This window comes from Anas platyrhynchos, chromosome 1, assembly GCF_047663525.1.
Source record: "Anas platyrhynchos isolate ZD024472 breed Pekin duck chromosome 1, IASCAAS_PekinDuck_T2T, whole genome shotgun sequence".
In the NCBI taxonomy this organism is placed as follows: Eukaryota; Metazoa; Chordata; class Aves; order Anseriformes; family Anatidae; genus Anas; species Anas platyrhynchos.
The window spans coordinates 74885401-74897536 of record NC_092587.1 but is presented as its reverse complement, the minus strand read 5'-3'; the positions used below and the strand labels follow the sequence as shown (position 1 = coordinate 74897536).

Genomic DNA, 12136 nt, shown 5'->3' with positions numbered 1-12136 from the left:
GTTCTCGCCTCCCCTCACCCACCTGGCCGAGGTAACGGGGCATAAATGCCCCCAAAACGGCTTTTATCGGCCCCAGCCACCTTCCCCGGCTGTGTGGTGATTTCCACGGCTAGGATTGGTAGTGGTGGTGGTGAGCTTGGGAAGATATCCACGCTGAGCTGTTATGTACCGGGGGTGTCAAATTATTATTATTTATTTAATTAATGCACTGGTGTTTTGTTTTCACATAGTCTGATAAAGCACAGTGCAGCCCCTGAGGTTGCTGGTGTGCTTAAGGTGCTTCTGGCTGTGCAGGTGATTCATGGGCTCATGACAAGATGATAGAAGGCAAATTAAAAGTCTCTTTTTCCACTTTCCATAAGTTTTAAGATGATCCTGTTGCTGTTTCTGCCTTGTTTATGAACTTATAGTCTAACGTAGACTCTAAAAAGCTTTGCAGACTCCTCCCTGTTTTGTTGAGTGTGTTTTTCCCAGCTTGCTTTGATCCAGTTCCCAGTTCATATACAAAAGGAAGCTGCAAGCCTGGTATAAGAACGCAGCGATGAGCGCTGTTCTGCATTTAAGGCTGCAATCATTTCAGACAAGTGGCTTTTCTTTCTTCTCTACATCTTTGCCTGCTGTGATTGGGATATCCTTTCTCTGACAGGATATCATTGAATCATAGAATCATTAAGGTTGGAAAAGACCTCCAGTATCATCTGGTACAACCATCACCCTACTACTAATTTCACTCACAAAACCATGTCCCTAAGCACTAGATCCAACCTTTCCTTAAACACTCCCAGGGACAGTGACTCCACCACCTCCCTGGGCAACCCGTTCCAATGCCTGACTGTTCCTTCTGAGAAGAAATGTCTCCCCATTTCCAACCTGAACCTCCACTGGCACAACTTGAGGCCATTCCCTCTAGTCCTATCACTAGTTATCTGTGAGAAGAGGCTGACTCCCAGCTCCCCACACCTTCCTTTCAGGTAGCTGTAGAGAGCAATAAGGTCTCCCCTGAGCCTCCTCTTCTGCAGACAACCCCAACCACCCCAGTTCCCTCAGCCGCTCCTCACAGGACTTGTGTTCCAGGCCCTTCACCAGCTTTATAGCCGTTCTCTGGACATACTTCAGGGCTTCAATGTCCTTCTTGTACTGAGGGGCCCAAAGCTGAATACAGCACTGGAGATGCAACCTCACCAGAGCTGCAGAGCGTAAGGGGATGATCACCTCCCTGGTCCTTGCTGGTTATATATCTAGTTCAGCCAAACAGGGTTCCCACAGTTCAAAGTCTGTGTGATACTAGAAGACCATCAAAATTAGCTTTTTGCTTGGAGCCACTGTCCTAGCTGACCTCTGGAAATGAGACTTCTGTCACTGTCCTCAGCTCAGCATTCAGAGGATACACCGTGGCTCCAGCGCCTGCGAGAGGCTCCATAAACCTCACTTACTCCAGGCTCAGCACCGCACCCAGCCAGCTTGCAGAAGCCCCAGGACAAACCTGCCAGCTTCACTAATACCTTAAAAATGAGCGGTAGCTTTGCGCTAACACTGTGCCAACAGCTCTGTGGCTCGGCTTCTGTGGCCAGTGTCGCGGCTCGGCTTTTTAACCAAGCCCCGAGCTACCCGGGGCGCGGCTCCTCCCGGCCTGCAGGGGGCAGGCTCGGCCCGGTGTCCGGGCAGGGCGGCAGAGCAGCGCCATGGCGGACAGGTTAACGCAGCTGCAGGACGCTGTGAACTCGGTGAGGCGGTGCTGCTGTCCTCTCCTGTCTCTTCTGCGTTTTTCTTTCTGCAGGGGAGAGGGGCCCAGCGTTGGGCGCGCTGCGCTGGCAGCCCAGGGGGGTATCGCCGCTGCTGGCCGCGGGCACTGCTCCCCTCCGTGCCGCGGGGTCGGAGGGCGAACCGGGATGGACGTGGCCGCGGTGCCGAGGCAAACTAACGGTCTCGTTACCGCCCGCAGCTCGCAGACCAGTTCTGCAATGCCATCGGGGTGCTGCAGCAGTGCGGCCCGCCGGCCTCCTTCAGCAACATCCAGACGGCAATCAACAAGGACCAGCCGGCTAATCCGACGGAAGGCGAGTCCTCCTGCCTCTGCTAGCGCGCCGCGAGCGGGTCCCGGTGCGGAGTGCCCCGTGCACCATCTTGTGCTCGGCAGGCAGTTCCGCCGGTAGTAACGCGAGGGGTGGCTGAATTTAAGTCAGAAACAGCATCAGCTGCACTTGCTGGATAAGGTTGTGGTAGAAGAAAGATCACTTTAAGTTTTAACTAAGCATTAAAACATGTTTCTTGTGGTGGTTTGTTTGCACACATGCAGTAGCCTTTTCTATATAAGTTATTGTAATAGGACTGCTAGGGGATGTTGTTAGTGAGCAGCCCTTTACTTCCAAAAAAAATTTAAAATATATATATATTATTATATATTATATTTATATATATATTATTATATATTATATTTTTTTTACAAGAATAGGGGTTAGTTTCATGAAGTTGAGCATGAGTTTAAAGTTCTCCATTTCATAGACTTGTAGTTATTTATGTTTCTGTATGTGTTGTTTGCTTATGAAATTAAGGAATAATGTCTTGTTGACTCTCCCAGCTGACAATTGTGGTTTTTTTTTTTTCAGTTGCTGTTGGTAGGTTGCTTGGGTATTGATTTATTTTTTTTCTGAGAGAAATAAAACTAATGTAAGATACTAAAATTGAAAAGCAAACTAAAAGTTCTATGTAATCTTAGAATTTCAAGTTAGTATTTAAATAATTATGTTATCGTCATCCTAAATCAACACCCCCATTGTTTTTCCCTGAGAAAATTTTGCAGGTTTCATGCATTAGATCAAGTTTGATTAGTAGGATACCAGGGGAATGGTGATGCTCTTTCTAGGACAGTTGTTGACTAGTCCTTCATTGGGTACGGTGGCTTGCTCTCCGACATGAATTAGTTGGAAAAAAAATCAAGTAAAAGATTTGTTTGCTTCTTCATGGTACTTGAGGCTCTTCCAGGTACTGACATCTATGTGATGACTTAAGAGTTAGAGGCTTTGTTAAGATCCTAAAAGGGTCAGTCCTCTGCTTTATCTTTCTTATTCATTTCCCTGAATGTAGTGAGTTCAGTAAAATCATATAACTGAGTTAATGATGCTGATGAAACAAAACTATCAGTTACACATCCTTGGGTATTTAAATTCTTAACAAACAGGCCTTAAAGCTTAGTCTGGAGAGCAGTGATGTACAGGTAAGAGTATATATGTGATAACACAAAGGACAAGCTTTAAGTGGGTTTGTTAGGGTGCTTTTGGTTGCCTGGGTTGGTTTTATTCAAGTCAAGCGTACCTTTGAGAATGTCAATCTTTTCTAGTTTTTTCTCTATTGGAGAATATTTTCTCAGTTCATGAAAGATTTGTGGAAGCAATCAACAGGAAAAAATGTGTAAGATCTTAAATCATAAATTGAAGGCTGTTTCAGTATTCTAGCTGCAGTAACAAATTGATTCAAATTGAATGGATACAACTCCATATGGGAAAGCTTTGTTTGTGACTTATAGAGTCTCTTATTAAAAATCCATGTAGGTCTTTCAAAGATCTGGTAGCTAAATTAAGATCCATTATAAACTTATGTTCTTCTGTTTCTCAGTGGCAATTTAACTTTTCCTGTGGCTGAATAGTTAACTTTTTTTTAAAAAAAAAAACAACTAAAAAACCTTGCATTCTTTCATGATTCTTAACATAATTTACTGTCTGTTCTGAAAGTAGTAGGACTCTTTTTTTTTTTTTTAATTTTTTCATGAGAATAGAACAAACGATTAGAATTTTTCAAAGTAGCACCCTTCTGCATCTACACACTGCTGCCAACCAATTTTCCAGTTTTTGTACACCTCCAGGAATGCCTGGACCGGAATGCTGTTTAGCTCCCTCGTCACGGCCTCTTGAAGCACCTCTACCGACGTGTAATGCTTCCCCTTGAGCGTCGATTTTATTCTCGGGAATAGAAAAAAGTCTGGCGGGGCCAAGTCGGGGCTGTAGGGGGGCTGAGGCAGCGTTGCCACCTTGTGCTAGGCAAGATACTCCACTACGCAGAAAGCTGTGTGGCTCGGCGCGTTGTCATGGTGCAGCTGCCAGTTGTTGACGATGGCTGGGCGGACACAAGCAATGCGTTTTCGCAGTCTTGTGAGGACTTCCATGTAAAAAACTGCATTAACTGTTCGTCCGGGTGGTACAAACTCTTTGTGGATGACTCCATATCGATCAAAAAAGCAAATGAGCATGGACTTTTGCTTGGATTTGCTCGTTCGTGCTTTCTTGGGGTGTGGGGAAGCAGGGGTAAGTAAGCTCTGCCGCTTACTCTCCGGGTCATATTCAAACACCCACGTCTCGTCACTGGTCACTACATTGTCCAAAAAGTCGGGCTCCTCATTCACATGATGAAGAAGATCCTGGCAGATCGCTTTCCGGTTGGCCTTTTGCTCCTCTGACAACACTTGTGGCACAAACTTCGCGCACACTTTCCTCATGGCTAAGTTTTCTTTCACCATCTCAAAAACTTGGGTTTGAGGAATGCTCAAGTCATCAGCAATCATTCTGCTACTCATCCTGCGATCATGGTTCAGTAAATGTTTCACTCGCGACACATTTTCATTGGTCTTGCTGGTCGAAGGGCATCCGGAGCGGTCGTTGTCTTCCACTCTTTCCTACATTCTTGGAACAGCTTGTGCCACTCAAAAACACCCGATCTACCCATGGCAGCATCACCATAGGCCTCCTTAATCATGTTGTGAATCTCTTTGCCTGTTTTACCAAGCTTTACACAAAATTTGATCTCGTATCGCTGCTCCAGTAAACGCTCCATGATTCTCCGTGACGAGGCATTTCGACAGGTGTTCACAGTACAAGCGACCTGCTCTCTTCAACGGCCAACAGCCGACTGCCAATTTTTACCAGCGTTCCCAATATCCCCCTCCACTGATCGTGCGCGCGCAGACCGCCTCTCATCTGCCCGTTCGCCCAGGAAAAAGCCAGTCCTACTACTTTCAGAATAGACCATGTAGTCTGTGTATTTGAATCATTACCTTTACAGTTTCTGGTGTTCTCTTTAAGTCTAGTGACAGACTTCAAGGCAAGGGTTGAAAGGTTAAATGAGTTCTTAGCTACTTTCAGTGCTTAATGTAGTGACTAGACTATTACTGTTCTTAGTAATTTCTTAACTGGCTAACCATGATGGAGTTCTAGCTATTTTCTCACTTATATAGAGCCCAGCCCTTTGTATAAACAGCTACCTTGTTCTATCTGGGATTGTAGTCAAACTGCCATCATCTTTGTAGAATGGCTCAGGTTGGAAGGGGCCTTAAAGATCATCCAGTTCCACCCCCCCTGCCATCGGTAGGGATGCCACCTATCAGACCAGGTCACACAGGGCTTCATCCAGCCTGGCCCTGAACACCTCCAGGCCTCCACAGTTTCTCTGGGCAACCTGTGCCAGTGCCTCACCACCCTCTGAGTGAAGAATTTCTTCCTAACCTCTAATCTAAGTCTTCCCCTCCTTTTGCTCTGTCAGATAATGACAAGACAAGGGAGAATGGTTTGAAACTGAAAGTTGTTCTCCATTTTTCTTATAAGCCCCGTTTAAGTACTGAAAAGCTGCAGTGAGGTTACCTTGGAGCCTTCTCTTCAGGCTGAACAACTCCATCTCTCTCAGGCTGTTCTGTGATGAGGTGCTCCAACCCTCTGCGCATCCTTGTGGCCCTCCTTTGGACCCGCTCTAAGAGGTCTACATGCTTCTGGTGCTGGGGGCCCCACAGCTGGCTGCAGCACTCCAAGTGGGGCCTCACAAGGCAGAGCAGAGGGGGACAATCCCCTCCCTTGACCTGCTGCTGACCATGCCTGTGTTGATGCAGCCCAGGATGCAGTTGGCCTTCTGGGCTGTGCAAGCACTCACTGCTGGCCCATGCCAAGCTTTTGGTCCACCAGAACCTCTCCGCAGGGCTGCTCTAAACGAGTTCTGTCCTCATGTCTGGGATTGCCCCAGCCCAGGTGCAGCACCTTGCACTTGGCCTTGCTGAACCTCCTGAGGTTTACATGGGCCCACTTATCAAGCTTTTCCAGGTCCCTTTGGACGGCTTCCCTTCCTTCTCTTGTATCGACTGCACCACTCAGCTTGGTGTTGCCTGCAAACTTGCTGAGGGTGCACCCAATCCCACTGTCTGTGTCATTGATAAAGATATTCAACAGTACCGGTCCCGAGACAGACCCCTGAGGGACACCACTCATCACCAACCTCCATGTGGACACAGAGCCATTGACCACCACTCTCTGGGTGCAGACTTCAAGCCAATTCCTTTCCCACTGAATGGTCCTCTCTTCACATCCATCTCTGCAATCTGGAGATGAGGATGTCATGTGGGACTGCGTCAAAGGCCTAACAGGCGTCCAGGTAGATGACATCAGTCGGTTTTCCCTTGTCAACTGATGCAGTCACTAATATGGTTGTGTTCTTATCACTTATACTGTTACATCCTTCCTCTAGGGGAAATTTTAACATCTGTATACTTCAACTCTTTAGAATTTTCTGTTGTAAAAGCAGGGTTGTGCTTATTTCAATAATGTGTTGAGTAGGCTGACTTTATTTAATTCTTTTAAAGAATATGCCCAGCTGTTTGCAGCATTGATTGCACGAACTGCAAAAGATATTGATGTTCTAATAGATTCCCTGCCTAGTGAAGAATCAACAGCAGCTTTACAGGTAAGAGTACTTGTAATTAAAAATATCGGCCGTTACTGATGGCAACTTTCCTTCTTTTTTAAACACTTTCAGACATGCAATCATAAAATGTGACTCTCGTGTTGGCCTGAATTTTTCATGAAGGTAGCCTGTCAGTATTTTATGGGCTCACTGGAAAAACTGCTCTTTACATTTGGTTCTTAATACAGCTATGCACAGAATATTTTAAACTTTTTGGCTACAAAGTTTTCCAAAATTAACTTATCATAACATCACAGGCCTAAAGCATAGTACAGCTACCTGTGTTGTGTAGATATTCTAATATTAATGCAACAGATATGACAATACTGATGTGCATTGGCATCGTTGGCTGCTTTTTTTCCTTGGATCTTTCATCGTCTATTTGCTTATTAGGGCTGTTTCATTTTGTAGCTACATTTCTGTAGTCTTTCGTTCTGCTACAATGTTACTGGTTGTTAAAGGATTGGCAGGGTATGTTTGAAGTTCTCTCTCTGTCACAAAGCAGTTCCTTCACTTTTCAGTAATAGGATGTACTCTTTTGGACCAGCCAGGCAATTTTGATGTTTTTATTTCTTGTTCTTCCTTTCTTTAGACCGCAGAAGCTCTAGGAAGAGCTTGGGAACAGAAAGCAGCTACCAACCAAGGCAGCTATTAGCAAGTGTAGCCAGTATCATAATCTCCATTCCCTGCCTTACAGGAATGGAACTGCTGCAAACAGTTTCTGAGCCCTTTTGCAACATTCAGCTGTTTCTCACTTCCAAAAAATGTCTCAGACCCACAATTCAAAGAATGCTGCTGTGTTTTGTTTTGTTGTTGTTTTTTTGTTTGTTTGTTTGTTTTGATGTTCTGTGTGCAGACCTTGCATATTAAATGTCATTTTTTTTGGACTCTAGATTCTAAATTTACATCAAGTATTTTCTTTTTAGAATGCAACAAGGATATAGAAAAATCTGTTTCTTTGAGAAATCTATTTAAGATCTCCTGAAGGTTTTACACCAGGGTTGATAATCTGTGACTATCCAAAAGCAAATTGGAAACCTTGCTAATAACAATTGAACATACTAATTGGGAATGTAAACACCAGCCTCATTTCATGTAACTGTATCTAATAGTTGAAGACTTCTGCAGCTAAATTAGACTTATTTCATGAGTGAGTTGGGTCTGATTGTAGTGACAGCTAATGCAAGCAAACTAGGGTGCTCCAGAAAGGAATTAGTTATCCAGCAGGGGCATGCTTTCCTCAGAATTGATATTCTAACAGTTTCTCACTTAGTTCATGCAGAACTTGGTTTCAAAAGAACTTCTGATCTTTTTTGCTTGGTGTTGAGAAGTTAGCCTGGGTTCCATCTTTTACTGATTCTAGTTTTGACTTTTATTTTCTGTTGTTTGAATTAGGGCACTATTAAAGATAAATATTCTGACATTTTAAAAGACTATTTTGTCTTGTCTGATGGTGATTGGAATACTCTAAGGTATGCAATGGAGGTTTAGTTGAAAAAGGTAGATAGACACCTGATAGGTAGGCTTAAGTGATAAAAGGGGCTGCCACCTTAATACCCAACACAATTTACTGGTCCCTCTTGAGGTCTTTTGTGTCAAGGCTGATGCATATTTTGCTCAAAAATGGCAGTTTACCTGCAGTCAATCTTCTAACAGCTGAGACTGAACTAACTGAGCTGGATTCTATATTTTGAGCTTGTATGTTTTTCTATTCTTTCTCTGACCTTTCTTCCAAGGTCTGTCAAGTCTTAGGTGATATATTAACCTTCACTGTACATGAGCCTTGCAGAGCAGGAGATGAATATGTTCAAAAACTTATCAGTTTAAGCATGATTATAAGGAGACCCATTAACCAGGTTTTAAGGGTTTGGGTAGTAGCTAAAAAAAGTGTCTGAAGCCAATTTTGTTTCATCTGTTCTGTAATTGAGTTGGAACAAGTCTGAGTAGCTTTAAATTTGGTAAATATTTTACCTGAATGCTGAAGCTCAGGTGTTTTATTTCACTAACTTTGTCTAAGTGAAGCATTTTTGTTCAGAAATAAAATATGTGATTTTGTTAGTTTCATGTGAAATATGCTATTTAATAGGAAGGTCTAAATAAGGTCCCCATAAGATTTAAGGATAGTTTTCAGTACCTGTGTGGGGAAGGGGATAAATATTCACTTCTTATCAGGAGAGCTAAGTGTTGCAATATGAAAGCAGCTAACATCTCTATTTGGTGTTTTTCATTTACTCCATGTGGATATGCACTGTGTTTCAGGCTGCAATCTCTAATGAGTTACTCTGAATTTACTAGTATAGAATTTGGGGATAAAGGGAGAATCTTTGTTTTCTAGGGGGCGTTAACCGTTACATACTGCCTCTCCTCCATAAGAAAGTCCGTTTTGTGTATTTGAAGATCCTTACTTGTCTCCGTTCCATTTTAAAGGCTGCTAGTCTGTATCGATTAGAAGAAGAAAATCACGAAGCAGCTGCCCGTCTAGAAGAGGTGGTTTATCGTGGAGATATGCTACTGGAAAAGATACAGAGTGCCCTGGCAGATATTGCTCAGTCACAGCTGAAGACGAGAAGCGGCACGCATAGCCAGCCCCTTCCGGACTTGTAGCACCAGGGGGCAGTGCACCCCTGCAAAATGCAACTGTGAAAGCCACGTGAAAACACAGCTTTGTATCTACCGGGAACTGCAGCACCCAGCCCTGCTCCTGAGGGACTACCGAGTGCTCTGATCATCAGTAACGATGTCTTTCCTCAGAGGTTAAGTGGCATGTGACATATGAGAAACATATGATGGTTCTGTTCTCAAATTTCACATCTTAGTGTATATTTCTTTGATTTAAATTTTGACTTAAAATTTGACTTAAAATTTGACTTAAAATTTTTCTTTGACTTTTTTTTTTTTCTGTTCATAGATATGTCTGACTTCAATCTGTTACTTTTTATATGGGCCTTAATGTCTAAAAGAAACAAAGTTACCATAATGGTATTTGTGTAATTTACTCATCGGTCTGCAAACTTGTATGTTCTTGGTGTATTTTCTGTAAAGCTCAAATAAGTTGTTTAATTTGCCAGAGTTCATACAGATAATGCTAGACAATGGCACAAATACAGTGGTGGCCATCTGTTGTAATTAACAAAAATGGTAATTAAACATTTGTATTACTACTTAGCTTATCTTTTACAAAGCAAATAAAGGGGTAGGTAATCTCTAAAGTTTGCAGAGTAAGTGTTCATGCCATTGGCATCTCATTTAAAAATAAATAAATCTGCAGATACGTGGTATTGCATCTCTTATCATTTGTAATTCACAAACGGGTCTTTGACTCCATTGCAGCCACTGATGTGCTGTTACTTGCTCATTGCTCTGCTTCTGCTGCTGCTCTGCATTCTCATGGCAACTGGTGAATTCCTCTAAAGCAGACAGCAATGAGGAAGCATTGGATGGCTCTGAGAAACTAGCAGTGGGAACTGAAAGTAACTTATGTGATATTGCTTTTCAGCATAAGCAGCTGCTGCCATGTGAATGCTAAAATCATAAGCACTAAAAGTCCTGTAATGCCCACCATGCTGTAGAGAGGTTTTTCTTTCTATCTTCACACACTGAAAAAACTTGTGCCCCTCATCCTAGGACTCTAGAAATGCCGACATCTTTTCTTCCACTTGGAAAAAATAAAATGCAAAATAAAACCACCAAAAACAAACCCACCAGATGATTTGGGCTTCAGCACATGAACTTGGAGTCAAACTTGGTCACTTTCTATGTCTTTGAGTTACCCGACTTGTGTTATTGTGTTTATTTCTACATCTACTCATTTCCTGTTCAAGACTACATTCTGTGTATTGGACGTGCATCAGCTTAGGTAATGTGTATTGCTAATGTGGATGGACAGATAAGAGCAATTCAAGTAGGTCTTTAGCAATCTGATCTGTAGGGAATTAGATCTTTCTGCTTAGTAGGCTGCACCAATGGAATGAAGAGTGTAATGTGGCACAGAATGGTAGGTGTTGTAGCAGCATGTTTTGCGGATTAAAAACTACAAAGCTGTTCCAACCTGTAGAGTAATAAAATTGACATATTTAATCAGGCTTGTATTTAATTTAATATTTAGTCAAACTTGCATTTCTGTAGTCATAAATTTAGTCTGTTATTGTCAGGCTTACACCATACAGATTCCTCAAAAGAAACAACTGGGGAGGTAAAGAGGCTACACAAAGCACAACTCCAGTTCTGTAATGGTATAGTTATGTAAAATAACTGAGCTGTGGCAACTTATTAAGCCTTGTAAATATGCCTGTGGCCAATGGAGGCTGAGGGGCAAAATTTTAATTTGAAGTAAGCTCATCAGGCCTACTCTTTTCTGGGAAAACTGCATCCAGTGCATCTGAAGATGATGATTTTTTTAAAAAAGCTAATAGACTTGGAAATCTTTAAGTGAAGTGCTTGGCTTTGCTTACGTATTTTATAGGTATTGAGACATCTTAATTTCATATTTGTACATTCCTGGAAAAGTAGATATTATAGTAGTAATATAGTAATCTACTATATATTTATAGTAGATTCCCTAGTACAGTTTAATATGAGCATCACCTCAAATTTGTTCACTTTGAAACTTCCTTTTTCAGAGATGGTGTACATCTTCACTAACAGTACAGTTTTTGTTCCATATATTTTTATTTTTGTACTTGAAAACTGCTGTATTAATGCAACTTATTAATATTGCTTAGCTGTATAAATTTTCCTTTATTTGAATATAGTAGACCACGACCACTTTATGTTAAAGTGTGTGTTGGTATCTAGGTTAATCACACTTGAAAGAAAATTTTAAGAGGTATAAGCTCCCAGTATGTATATGTGGTTTCTCAGACTCTGCCTGTGTGTGGTTTAGCAAATGCTGCCGATTTAATTAATAGGGATGCAGTCTGATCCAGGTTAAAAAGCAGGAAGGCCAACATCATTCCTCTTTCCTTTGAGAATGTAATGATTGGGTGAGTGAGTAGCAATGTAAGATGTGACCCCGCTAGTCCTCATATGCTGTGTTGCTGGACTAGCTATTGTAAGTCCTTACCTGCTGTTTCCCAGGCTGCAGCTCATTCTGTAAGGCTCCATGGCTTTTGGTGTGTTGTGGCAGAAGGGGAATAACACCTATTTGCTACAGCTGTCTAGTGGAGAATGCATTAGGTCTGGGGCTTGGAGATGTGGATTCTTTTCCCCTCTGTGTGAGATGGGTTGATTTGTCTGGTCCCTGCTCTTGGGGCTTAAATATTTTTTATTAAAAAAAAAAAAAAAAAAAAAAAAAGAAAAAAGTGTACAATCTAATTATGGGGCTGTTTTGAAATGGCTTAATGTGCTACACTCATGCAAGAATTGTGGAGTATGCAGGATTACTGTGCCAGTATCTTCTAGCACTCTAACTTTCAGGGGGGGA

The 12136-nt window shown here is 42.4% G+C and overlaps 1 protein-coding gene across 1 annotated transcript; it reads left to right on the top strand.

The window, feature by feature from the left end:
• The first annotated feature begins 1578 nt into the window (after positions 1-1578).
• On the top strand, positions 1579-9990 carry MED21 (mediator complex subunit 21). The gene is made up of 4 exons (XM_027450026.3): positions 1579-1724; positions 1943-2057; positions 6614-6714; positions 9142-9990. Exons 1-4 carry the CDS (start codon positions 1683-1685, stop codon positions 9316-9318), a joined length of 435 nt encoding a protein of 144 aa, XP_027305827.1. The 5' UTR covers positions 1579-1682; the 3' UTR covers positions 9319-9990.
• The last annotated feature ends 2146 nt before the right edge of the window (positions 9991-12136 follow it).